The sequence below is a fragment of the Xiphias gladius genome, chromosome 12 (genome assembly GCF_016859285.1).
Source record: "Xiphias gladius isolate SHS-SW01 ecotype Sanya breed wild chromosome 12, ASM1685928v1, whole genome shotgun sequence".
NCBI classification, from domain to species: domain Eukaryota; kingdom Metazoa; phylum Chordata; class Actinopteri; order Istiophoriformes; family Xiphiidae; genus Xiphias; species Xiphias gladius.
The window spans coordinates 17,833,279-17,847,102 of NC_053411.1; the positions used below are offsets into that span (position 1 = coordinate 17,833,279).

General features: G+C 42.8%; 1 protein-coding gene across 1 annotated transcript in view; it reads right to left on the reverse strand.

Annotated features, from left to right (window-relative positions):
- Window positions 1-13,824, reverse strand: part of LOC120797224 (FH2 domain-containing protein 1-like) — a 33,928-nt gene that overhangs the window by 15,413 nt on the left and 4,691 nt on the right. Inside the window, 4 exon segments of the mRNA XM_040140683.1 lie at window positions 1,127-1,188; window positions 2,179-2,349; window positions 2,487-2,585; window positions 2,587-3,022. Of these exon segments, the coding sequence (XP_039996617.1) occupies window positions 1,127-1,188; window positions 2,179-2,349; window positions 2,487-2,585; window positions 2,587-2,823 (569 nt within the window). The 5' untranslated portion in view covers window positions 2,824-3,022.

Genomic DNA, 13,824 nt, shown 5'->3' on the forward strand with positions numbered 1-13,824 from the left:
CTAATGTGATATGGAATCAGACACGTCTTGAGCTGCATTCCTTCACAATACACCAGCATCACCGCGTCTGTTTACCCATAACACCTCGGGATGAGGGCGAGGAGACACATCACGCAATTTCTCTTTAACACACACACACACACCAACATCCTTTTTGTTAAACTGTTATCCCAGGCCATATGGAAGATATTCGGGTCTGATGTATGGCGTTGACATATAAATTCACATCCGTAAGTGACATGTTGGCATGTTATTCGTTTCCAACCAGTGTTTTGCCCAGACTGACTGATGCACACAGACCAAATATCTTCTGTCATAATAGCTTTCCACAGTTATAAAATCCTGTCTCAGGTATTACTAATTGCTAAAAGTGCAGTGTTGTGGTATCTGAGGTCAAGTTTTCACTGGAAGCTTGAGCGACGCCAACTTCTCCACTTTGAGCCAAATTTTTTTCTGCAAAAATGGAAAAATCTGCATAAAAACAGGTGGATGGAAACGCGGTCTGATAATCGTTTATTTTTCAACTCATTCTGTTACTCAAACTGATCTTCCTGGATCATTTCATCGCCTCATCGCCTGAAACAGGACACTTGCACCGTAGCAGGCTCAGAGTTTGGTCTTCTTCAGACCGTTTTGTTGGCACATCAGGAGTCCCAAAGCAGTGCCCTTCAAACCGTCAAACTCATGAATCTATTAGGCCTACTCAAACCAGTCTTGTGTTGAAGTCCGTTTCCTTGTTGAAAAGTGTTTCCTGTAATGCAGCCCCCTATCGTTGGGGTTAGGTCTCAGGTTAAGTAACTGTTAGGCGTTGCAGAGACAGCTGGTTTGGGTTTGAGTGTTAGCATTAGGGTTAAAGAGCTATACAAATCAATGGGGAAACTGACTCGGACCCAACACCTACGCCTTCCTGGATGATTGGTTATTGTTTTACCGGTATCTAAGTGAAAACACCCCTACCAGTGCAAACACGTTGCTGTTTTCAGTCTGAACACGAACATTTTGAACACACACAAATCAGGCCCGACAGCGTATTGCTCTGATTTAACAATGGAATGGAATGGAAAATCTCAGAGGTGAAAAGTGTGCGAGTGTTTGTTTGTGGTCAGAGTCATTAAGCGAGATTTACCTCTTGAACTGTTTGAGGAAAATCCCAACGTTCATCCCTCGCTTAGAGTCCAGAATGGAGACCTGGTAGAGAGACATAGAGAGAGAGAGACATAGAGAGAGAGAGAGAGAGAGAGAGAGAGAGAGAGAGAGAGAGAGAGGTGAGGAGGTGTCAGTTCGAGGTCACAGCCCAGGTGGAAACTGTCTACACACACCTCTCCCCGTCCACACCTTCAACAAACAGCAGCACACTCCACCCTGCATCACACACACACAAACACAAACACACACACACACACACACACACGGGTCAACAATTACCAAGCGGGCCTAACGGGCACAGGTCCAGAGGTCATGGGGCCCCTGGGCCAGAGCCTCTGCATGAAGTGACTGTAAATATTTCCTGTTAAAAGGCGCAGTATGTAATTATTTAGGTTTAAAACATTCAAAAAATTAACTAAAAACAGAATCAACAGAATGTGAAGAAATAGTTTAACAGTTTTGACGTTGAGTCGAACGCGTCTATGTATTGTGTTGCAGAATATCTACTGAAGTTAGCATGCTAGCCGGCTAGCCCCAGCCTGTCCCATCTCGTTACACAACGACAGTGAGTCGCTGTAGTGTCCATTCTGCCCTCAGTCTGAGATGAGAGGGCGAAGAAAGCCCTGCCCAGAGGGCAAGAAACCACGTTGGGCAGCAAAGAAAAGAAGTGATAGAAATAGAAGCAAAACAAGAGTTAACATTTGCGTTGCTCTCCATCACTGGAGGAAGCTCCTGGCAAGTAAAGGAATGAAGTTTGATGCTGAACTCAGAATGTTTCTTCTGGACTGGTAAGTAAACAGCTGCTAATGCTAACGTGACGTGACATGACTACAAAGAGACACAGAACAAACACAAAGAGACACAAAACGACTATAAAGAGACGCAAAACATCCACAGTCGTTCTGTCAGCCTGGAGATCCTATATGGGAGGGTCGGGGGGCCTTTTATCTGTCTGTGCGCACACACACACACACACACACACACACACACACACACACACACACACACACACACACACACACACACACACACCTCCTCTTTGGTTTCTCTGAATGAGCTCCTGATCCTCCCTCCCCTGGTGGGAGGGCCCTTGGCGTTTGATTGACAGTCGTTCTGACCAAACAGCTCCTCGATGGTCTGGACATCGATCTGGTACTCCTGCTGAACTTGGCCCTGAGTCCACAGGTTGGCCCGCCCCTTCACCTGCAACGCACACACACACACACACACACACACACACACACACACACACACACACACACACACACACAGGATATATGTATATATGACGCTTTAATATAATAAATGTGTGAATCAGTTTTGCCGAGCTGAGACTTTACCTGCTCCTCTGGTATCGTTTTCCAGAAGAAACTCCTCACCTTCTTCTTCTTCCTCAGGCCTTCGCCTGCGGGGTCTCCCAGCCCTGGAAGCAGGGGTGGTAGGGGAGGAGGGGGGAGGAGGAGGAGGAGGAGGAGGAGGAAGAAGAGGGGGAGGAGGAGGAGGATGGGGAGCAAGGGCAGGGGGAGGCGGTTTTGTCCGATCACCTTCGATATCAGAAAATCTCAACGGAGTAGAAAGAGGAGACGTCGGCACGACGACGGCCAAGGCCACGTCCTCCTCTTGGGGGGAGAAAACCTGCCTCTCATTGGCCGGGGAGACGCTGCCCATCACATGCATTACCACGGCTGCCTGGACGGGAGCAGAGAGGGGAGTCGGGGGATTCGGTGGCGGAAAGGTTGGTCACCGAGAGGATGGGTGACCATGGCGAGGGGAGCGGTGACGATGATGAAGATGGGTCATCGCCTTAGGAACATCGGAGGCTGCTGATGGGTCAAAAGTCAAATCCAGAAGTCAGAAGATGCAGATAACCAGAGAGCTGGATGGAAATGAAAAGAAAAGTGAGAAAAATGTTCAGAAGCTTTTGTTTAAAAAGTGACTCATGGCGTGACTCCGAGATACAACGAGTTTATCAGTGAGCTGTGCTGGTAGGTGGATTTCCTGCTAGCTCCCCTGTGTGCAGTCTTTGTGCTAAACTAAGCTAAGCTAAAATAAGCTAAGCTAAGCAGCTGCTGCCTGAATCTTCGTATCTAACTGTCAGACATCAGAAGTGGTATCAGTCTTCTCGTCTAACCACCTTTCATTGGGGCGTGCACACAAACCGACTGATCCACGTGGCTGTCGGTCCACGCATCAACATGAACCGTATACTCGCAGCTGTTTCTATCATTTTGTCCGCCCCATTTAAATCAAAGAGTGTAGGCTGAACAACAGAGACACCTCTCAGTATAATAATCAACAGCACCACAACCTGCAGCCTCCACAATGACCATACAGTTGAATCGGCACCTTCTCTAAAACAGTTTCAACACAAACTGAACATTATAACCTTCACGAAGGAGGATTTACTGCAGGACTGTTGCATTAGACTTAGCTAAGGGTACCTCATAAAACTGACAACCGAGGGTACAGGGCTGAATCTAATTGCTGACCCTTGCCATGGGATTTCATTGCCGAGCTAATTTAAAATGCTGCAGGAACAAAAGCACAAAAATAAAATAAAACAGAAGTAGCTTGTGACGCCCAGATTTTGATTTTCAAAACGTTTCCAGGACATTTTGTTTCTTTTCAGGCTGCGTTTCTGCTCCTTGACTGTCTCATAAACATTCACCGTCTGCCTCGTTTATTTGTAAAATGTTTATTAAAGCGTTTATGAAGATATAGCATTGGATTACGGATTATGTTGATCATGTCAGGAGAGGAATAGGAGGAGGAGCTGTGTTGTACGGTTAAATGAACGCTGAGATGAATGACTTGGAAAAATCCAACTATGTTGGACTCACACTGACATTCATCTGCTTTATTCATACTGGTTAAGTGTGTGTGTAAATGTGTGTGTGTGTCACTTTCAAAAATGTCTGTAATTAAATGAAAGCTAATTAAACATTAATAACAGTATGTAACATTAAACATTTGCTTTTGTGTCGTGGTTGAGTGTGTTCTGGTGTTGACTCTCATTGAAACTTGATGTGTTTGTTTTCTCTGAGCGATCAAACAGCTTCATCATCGTCCTCCTCACACTCGCACACGCGCTGGATGTGAAACCACCTGCTTCTCAAAGGTGTTTCTATTGTCCGGGCTCAGTCTTCCATGTGACTGCCTGGCCAGAACAGACCCAACGTTCAGGTTTGATCTGTGATTATTGGGGTTTTTAAGAGAGACCAGAACCCCGGACTCATGAGCCACAAACCATAAGTTGCTTGTTATGAGGAATGTCGATCGATTCAGAGATGAAGACAGTTTTACTTTAGACTTACTTCTTTTAAAACATCATGTTGTTTGTTTGCTTAGACATTTTTAATTTGGATTCAATCTGTTCGTCAACCAACGACCGAGCACACTACAAAAACGCCAACTCATAAATAGCAGTTACAGGTTGATAAGCTGTCCAATACATTAATTCGTCACCAAATACCTGCAAAACTAATGATGTGCCGATGGAGGCTTAATGCCAAAACACGTCAGCTGATTTACCAGCCTATTAACCTGTTACCAAACCACCCTATTTTTGTGCACAGGCCTGAAAATAACGAACCACAATAAAAAGAAGGTTACGGTTCCTCAACCCTTTTGATCACAGTTGTAACCCTGGTCTCCTTTGAAAGGTAACTCTTTAAATTCAGCAAAAAAGTCAGAATGACTGGAAGAGATACTGGACCAAAGTTACAAAGGCACCAACATGGTAGAAGTTTCTTTTTTTTTTTGGGTTTGTTTTCCTTTTTTTGTCCTTTGGAGCGTCGCCTTTTTTCCCTGAGTTTGTGGCAAATACACGAACTAGTGACATTCCCATCAGCCTCAGCCGTAGAATAGCATAGAATACAACGTTATTGTTCACCAGAGTGGAAAATTGTCTTTGGCTAACCGGAACATAAAAGCAGCACGAGAACGTGCAACGTGAAACAAGTGACGTGTAGAAACAAATGTGGCAACAAAATACCACAGAGACCAGGAGTACGCTGCCGTATGCGAGTGAAAAATAACAGATGAAATAATAAAACATTACACAAAATACTGTGGAGAAAGATTTTTTTTTGTTTAAATTGCTGAATGCACTTGGAATAAAAGTCTAAAACGGGAAAATATTGAGTTTACTGTGATATAAAACAAAGAAAAGCCACAATTTTTCATATTTGAGAAGCTGGAATCAGCTATTGTTGAGCATTTTTGCTTGATCATTGACTGAAGCAATTAATCGATTATCAAACTTGTTGTCGATTAATTCTCTGCCAATCCACTAATGTATTCCAGCGCAACACCGGTGGGCATTTCTACTCCTGTTCCCCCCCACTGATGTTTCTATCTGCTTTCAGGCTCCCACGTAATGTTTTAGCCCTTACGATGGCACTTCGATCGGCTTCTTTTTACTGCTCATCATTATGTTTCAACCCACCCTCAGTACATTTCTGTTTGTTTTAATGCTGTTTCTACTTGCTCTAAAGTTCTTTTACTGTAATGTTTCTACTAATAACTGCTCTTCTGCTTGTTTACATCGCTTCTGGACTAAATTCCTGCACTGCTAAATTATTTAACACAGATACACAGACACACACACACACACACACACACACACACACACACACACACACACACACACACACACACACACACACACACACACACACAAAAATACAGGCTGGTTCCCCCGTGTGAAGTTCTGGATATATGTCGACAAAGATATACGCTTCCTGCAGATGAATTAAAGATTAGCGCGCGCGCGTGTGTGTGTTACATAACTTAATCTCACATCTCTGTTTGATCAAGCGATTTCTTCCGTCAAACTGACAACTTAATCGTGTTAACAACCCAGGATGACCTGTGTGTTTGTGTGCGTGGGTCTGTGCGTGTGCGCGAAGTAGTGTGTTACTGCTGCAACAAGTCCATCCTGACCTGAGTACTGCTCATGCATTCATTTAAAAATGTCGCATCCAAACTCCATTTAAATATGTTGTAATTTTAATGCTGCCCTGCTCATGGGCATGATTAACTGACTGCTCAAACAAGACTGAACACGGCTCGTAAATCTCTTGGGTCTGCAGAGAAATCCGGCATACATCTGGTGAAGAAATCAGCTACTACATCAGTTAAATTGTGAGTTTAATACTCCTTATTTCTTAAAGAGTTTCTATTTTTCTTTCCATTTTCAGTTTAAATTTTGTAGTATTTCTGGCAGGGCTGGCACTCTTTAAAACGAACATAATCACAAGTATTATGTCTTATTTGTTTGGAGCAGGTGCTGAACTCATCTGGAATTCTTATAAAAAAAAACCACACATATTTAGAAGTAATTTTAAGACGAATTCATTAGAAAAAGGCAGTTTTCAACTAAAAATCCTGCTGGTGGTGAATGGTTAATAAACAACAAACATTTAAAGACTGTTGTATTCTTATTTAGATCGATTTTGCCTTTTCAAAGTCTCTTTTTTACTTTTTGAATACCTACTTCTTGGCCCAGTTTTAGTTTACAATGAACGCTATGGCAGCAAGCCGTGGGAATCGGCTCAAAAACGTTCTGTCTTTCAATTAAAATAAGTATTGATGATTCAAGGTTGGTGTTTTTGCTGAGCCGAGTTTACCAGCTTTGTTCATATTTCATTAAATACCTAAACTGATTTTATAAGTTTGATACATTTGCTGAAAAAGGAAAGAAAATGTGAAAAATAGCAGAATTAGCCAGGGAATTTGGTGAAGTGTTTTCTCCTTGTAGTGTGTGTGTGTGTGAGTGTGTGTGTGTGTGTGTGTGTGTGTTTGTGTGTGAGTGTGCTGCATGCGCTACCGTGGCAACACGGTCAGAAGGCTACTGATCGTCGTGGTAACAGAACGAGCTACAAACAATGAAAGTTTGTTTACTGGGCAGACAACAAAATCGGGGTCAGTGTGTGTGTGTGTGTGTGTGTGTGTGTGTGTGTGTGTTGTGTGTGTGTCACTATTAATATTAAACACTGTCGCGTTCTCCTCATTCATTTCTCTCCCTCCGTGTTGTTTGCTCTCTTATCCCTCCATCTTCTCGTAAACAAAAGGTCTGGACTTCTCTCTCTCTCTCTCTCTCTCTGTCTCTGTCTCTCTTAACAGTTTTGGGGGGTGATTTTAACACGAGTGACAATGACATCATCCAATCACGCGACTCGGAAAGTAAAAATAGACCAGGGCTGAGCTGATGACCCGGTTCACACCAAGGGCTCTGATTGGATAATGTGGGTTGCGGGGTTGATGAGGAGTCAGAGTCTGAACTGATGATTGGACTCAGTTTGACAACGTTGCTGTCTCTACTAGAACCACAGGCTTTAATAGTATTGCTACAGCAACTACTGTTGCTACAAGTACTATTAGTACTGCTAATATTACTCCTATTACTACTACCACTACTACTGCAACTATTACCTCTAACAGTTTGACTATTTCACCACCGCTACCAAAAACTACTACTACCAAAACTAGTAGTATGACTACTGCTGCTATAGCAAGTTCTACAACTACTAATATGAGTGGTTGTACTCACGGACGAATTTCTGAATGGACCAACTAGACAAAGGCCCAGCAAACCTTTAAAAAAAAAAGTCAATCCAAGAGACACAAAAAAACCACAAAGAGATTTAAAACTACCACAAAGAGACAGAACGCTAGAGGAAAAGTCAGAGGACCACCAAAGTCAGTGGGATTCATCCTCTGGGGAACATGAATGTCTGTCTGTTTGTTTTTTGGTATCCAGAACTTAATGACCTGATTAGTCTGACGGGCTCTTCGTCTCCAGATGCTGTCACGACCTTAAACTGGCATCGACACCCGGGCCTGTGATGTGGCACAGCGTCAAATGCATGCTGGGAAATCTGCTGTGTACTCATTCAGAAAAACAAAACAAACAAAACAAAAAACGTGATTTCCCTGAGCTGAGCTGCTGAAACGAACGAGCCGCTGCACACTTGTGCGTTAGCTTCTCTCTGCCGACCCAGTTATGATCCCTCCATACATCCATCTCTCTGCCTTTGCTCCACGTTCCCACAGTGTCGGCCCTGTCCTCAATACTGAGAGAGAAAGAGAGAGAGAGAGAGAGACCACAGCTCATGACAGACTGGTGAAGAAAAAACAGACAGAGTGAATGAGTGACCGACAGTGACAGTGCATGAAAAATCCCTCCTCCTCCTACTTTGTCCTGCTCTGATGATTTTCCCAACCAACTGTCTGCTGAGGGGGCTTCTTCACACACATCAGGGTCCAGATAAATAAAATAATAAAACTGTCAGCTGTGAGTCTCTGTTGTGGAGGAACATTAGAGAACAGCCTGTTAGCGTTGAGCTGAGGGCGGGTCGAACGGGACTCTTGGATTGTGGACGTATTCAGCTCCAGTTATGTTCTCAGCACAGGATGAAATTAACAGCCAGGCAGGTAAAAATTAACTCCACGGATTCTCAGTGTGAGCGACACTCTGCCCTAAATCTTCCTTTTGGTTCTTTTAGAGCTCCTACGGCCGAGACTTGAAACGTGGCTGCTAAAAGCTTTCCTAAAAGACAGCAGCTGTGGTTGGCTGGCATTCAGAAAGCACTGGTGGAAAATAACTAGGTGCATTTACTGTACACTAGAATAAGTCTCCTTTTCAAAGGGAAATATTGTTCTTTGTATTCTACATGACTGTTGTTAAGCTTTATAATTAAAGATAAGCATATAAAATACAATATATTGTTAAAGTGGTTTGTAAAACAGCAGTGTCTAGTCGGGGCCCTTGTCATGTTTCAAATGTCTATGAGTTGTAAGTAACTGAGGTAGAATTCTCCGGTGGTTCCAGTGGTTCCCCACCAAAAGGGGGTCGGGCTCCTAACCAGGTGGGTGGGGCTCCTAAACTGACCAGCTCCACCTGGAGCAGCCGCAACAGGAAAAGTTGCTGCTGAAGCTTTGAGGCATCAGTCGAAAGACTTTTGACACATGAAGTACATTTTGCTGATAACACACGCGCGCATTTACTTAGGGAAAGCAAGATTTTGAACGCAGGGCTTTTACTTGCAATAAAATACTTTTATGTTGTTGCTTTGTTACTTTGGCGTGAGCACGCGATCTTCCTCACTGCTGGTAAGTTACGACGGATTCCAGTATGAGCAGGCACTATGGGTAAAACCCTCTTCTTCGGTGTATGTTTTTTTATGTCACAGATACGGATATATAGTGATAATTTAGTACTGCAAACCCGAGCGCCCGCTGGCCTGTGGATACTACCCCCTGATCCCTGCTGCCCGTGGACTTCAGAGAGACTCGCTGCCGCCGTTTAGTTAAGTTACACAACTTTTAGTGCCTGTTAATGTGTTAAGAATTGTTTTGCAATTATTGCGTCCAGGTTATTTCCTATATCTGCTACTGTCATGATACAACATACATACGAGTTGGTCGATTTTTGTTTATATACTGGAAAAATAATACACATGTAGCATCAACACAATTATCATTCTAAGTAAAGTTAAAACACTTCTTTCACAAGTTATTAGCTTTCATCATATTTTGTGGAAATAATGTCAGCCAACATCCAATACTCGAAATACTCAATACATGATAGAGGTCTGCACCTTGTATATACTGAGAGATAAAAACAGACCGAAGAGCTGGGCTGGGATCCCAACATGGCCGCCAGTGAAAGTGTACAATAAAACTCGCACTCTCATTCGTTCACACACCCAAAAGCCACTGCAAACCTGTTTGAGAAATGATGCAATGACAAATATTTGCACTACATATTCATTTGGGCTCTGTTCAAAGGTTTTACTAAACAAACATGACCTCACATTCAAACACACACACACACACACACACACACACACACACACACACACACACACACACACACACAGGGCCGATGATGAGTAATGCTGTGCCACCCACAGTGACTCATCTGGAGCTGATATCAGCCAGAGGTTTCCTCAACATCGCAAAAATCCTCCTCACGGACGCAGGGTCCTGAAGACAACACGGTGTTTATCGTAATGGAGACAAAGTGTGAGTGTCTCATATGTGAGCAGTAATACAGGATGAGGTGACAGTGGAGGCAAAGAGTTTCCGTACACCCTGGAGTGAATTATTGCGTTTCCACCATCCTCGATTAAAAGCATGAGGCAGGTGTTATTCTGTATTTTTTCTTGTCATGAAAAAAATCCCATAAAAAGAGCAACACCAGCACTGAGTCCGTTCCTTACTGTCTCCGTGGCCTTCACCTAAAAGCCCATTGGTTCCCAGTGAAGATCAGCTCACAAATATGAAGTTTAAATTTTAAAATAATTTTTTAATTTTGTTTATTTTCCGTAAAAATAATACACATGTAGCATCGACACAATCACCATTGTAAGGAAAGTAAAAACGCGTCTTGATTTCATAAGTTACCGGCTTCCTGTTGCCTATCAGCTCGACGCAACCGATAAATGTAGAGGTCACCGCCCCGGTTCATACGGAGACTCGGACGTCACAACAAAATAATGTCAATTCGGTTTGTTTCCTGTGCTAATGGGAGGAAGGTTCCAGTCTCCTCATGGCTCCACACAGATCTGTTGTTCTTCGTCTCCTGAAACTCACATGCTTCATGTTCGTCAACTGCGAAGGACTTTTTTCACTATTGTCTGTCATCTTATGGACGGAGGGATTCACTTATAAACCCAGCGGATTATCTCATAATAAAAATAATCGTTGGTGGGTGGGAAATTTTCCACGGCCGTCCATGCAACTTCTCCTGCCTACAGCTCACAGAACTGCCAACTGCGGGAGTTTTCAGATGAGTCAGCAGTGGACAGGTGTGTCTCAGCAGAGGCAGAGGAAGGTATCTGTGTGGAGCGGAGTCAGGGAAACCACCTCCAACTCAGCCACACCAGGTGAAAGAGCTGCTGGTGGATGATGTCAAGTACAAGACTGTTGACTCAAAGGGATTTGTGTGTGTGTGACCTGTAGCAAAGGGGCTCACACAAACAAAAAACACCTCTATCAGCCTTTAACTCACTGCTGACGGCACCGTCAGTCATGTTAATGCTTTTTCCAAAATGCTGCGGTTGTCATTTCAGGGCTGAAGTTTCTCCAGTGACTCGGCGGAAAAAAAAACACAGTGTCTGGCATTTTAATATGAAACTAATATTAAAGTTCTGGATCCAAGATGGTGAGACGGGACAAAATAAGTGCAGGTTTGCTGCACATTCTGCTGAAGGAAAGAGGACGAAGGAGACACCCAGACCCTCGTCTCTAATCCTCGGTGGCTGACACTGAGGTCGGGTTCAGATAGTTTCCATCCTGAGCTGCACAGATCCTCCATCACGGTGACGTAATCCATTATTTCCATGTCTGTAGAGTAGAGGCTTCTGTTTTAAATTAGATCCTTATAAACAAGGGGGGAAAACCTAATCTGCCTTCACACAGGATATCCTTTTTTTTTTCTAGCACTTTGAAAAATATGAAAGATAAAAGTTAAAATCTTTCTCTTTTTCTCCCAAACTTATGAATAAAAAGTACTGATCAAACTCTTAAATGTCAGAGCTCCAGAGTGACTGCAGTACAGCAGTTTCCTGTCCCGTAAAAACAACAACACCAATAACAGATCAGCTGAGGCAGAGCTATTAAGACTAGAGTAGTTTTATTCTGTGCAAAAACAACTGATAGAAGGTCCCAGCACTTCTCTCCTCATTGTCTGATTTCTCTGACGAACCTCGTCCACCAGCAGCAGAACGTCTCGCAGCAGAATTTTATTTCCATTTCCGTCAATTTCCCGTCAGTTCATCCCTATTTATGTAATAGGGATGAACTAAGTGCCTTTAAGTGCTAAGTGCCTTTAAACAAGCGAGCCTGGTTTAAGACATACAGTTAAGCCAACAATACACACCGGACAAGGTCACTTCCACGGGTCTGAGTCTTTTTTCCCAGGTGAGAAAACCTTGTTGTTCGTTCCACATGTTAATCATTGTGGGAGATTTAAAGACTTCACACAGATAAAATGAAATCTTTTTAAATCATTACGCTGTTATGTGCTTCCTCACTTCAACTGTAGCAGCTACACTCTAATCGTTATTGCTCACACTCAGCCGACAACCGTTTTTACCAAGTTGGTACTTTAGACACGTCAGCAGCCTCATTTTTACCACTTTAATCAATACAGCTAACACATGTCCATTCTTTGGTTTCACTCCGTCTTTTGTTCACTTTTGTGCAGAGCCAGAGGGAGCGCACAAAGGGAGTAATGAAAGCCACACTTCACACACTAGTTAGAATCAAATGTTTTTTAGTTTCACCTCTTGTTTAATATGTTCTTGTCATCAGTTTGTTTTGTATTAACTGCAGGTTTTCATTGCCGGTGATACCATTGGTGTGAGCATTTTCTTCTTCTTTGAAATTGAGAATTTGCAGAGAATAATGTTTAGATTATCCCTCAAGCAGCATTTTACATTTACAGCGGCAAAGATCAGGCGATCGACAGAAAATGAATCGGCAACTCTTTTGACAACTAATCGTCTCATTCACTTTTCGGGCAAAAAATCGGTGGTTCCAGTTTGTCAAATGTGAGGATTTGATGATTTTCTCGGTTCTGTACCATCGAAAGACTTAATATCGGTGGGTTTTAGACAGTTTGTTGGACAAAACAGGATATGTGAAAACTTAATTTTTTGGCTACGGCAAATTAAAAAGGGCATTTTACCACTAATTTGCAACATCATGTTGACAAAATGACAAATGGAGAAAATAATCTGCAGATTAACTGATAATGAAAACAACTGTTAGCTTCAGCCCTATATCATATATTCACATTTCTTGTTCCCTTCGTTAAGGGTCCTGGTACCAAAATCGTATTATAAATTCCAAATCACAGTTTTCAGAAGTACAATATTTTAGCTTGTAAATATCTCAAAAAGCCTTGATTTTTCGGTGTGAATTTATTCTACAGTTTAGTGAATGATTCAACACTATTGTGCACAGTTATATCTGAAAAATGCACAACTCCCTATAGGGAGTAACGAAATCTGAGCTCCAAATATGCATATTTTTAAAGATACTAAGTTGCAGCCCTAATATTTTTGTTCTAATATTGTTTATTGTGGTATTTATACCAAATTGTGATCCTTTGATATTATGCTTTGCAAAAAAGGAATACAAATAAATTGTAAGGCTTTAATTGTTGGCTTTTTATACCCTTTTCTTTTTTAATGTTTTTTCATCTCTCCGAGTGTTTGTTTATCCATCGTACGCCTCGCTCCTGTTTGGCAGGAAAGAGCCTAGAGACTGAAACAGCAAATAGAGAGAGAAGCGAAACACACATTTAGAAGAAACCGTGACCAATTCTCCCTGTGAGATCATTCACACCTAATCAGCGCAGAGAAGTCTGATTAAAAACCTGACAGCATCGTGGCGGAGCTGCTGCTGGAGCTCTGGAGGCTAAATCAGACAAACAGATGGGAAACTGCAACATGTTAGTCTTTTTATTTTCCCCTCTCTTGTGACTTCTTCGGCGTTACAGACTGGCTGGTTGTTGCTCAGCAGTCTGACAGATTAGCTCCCGCACTTGACAGATCTCTTAACGCCTCAGTTTGAGGATTACAGCAGCGGGTCAGCAGACCACACTGTCAGACTGAAAATATGGGCTCAGACTGGAGAAAGAGGAGGCACGGCTCCCCAGAAACT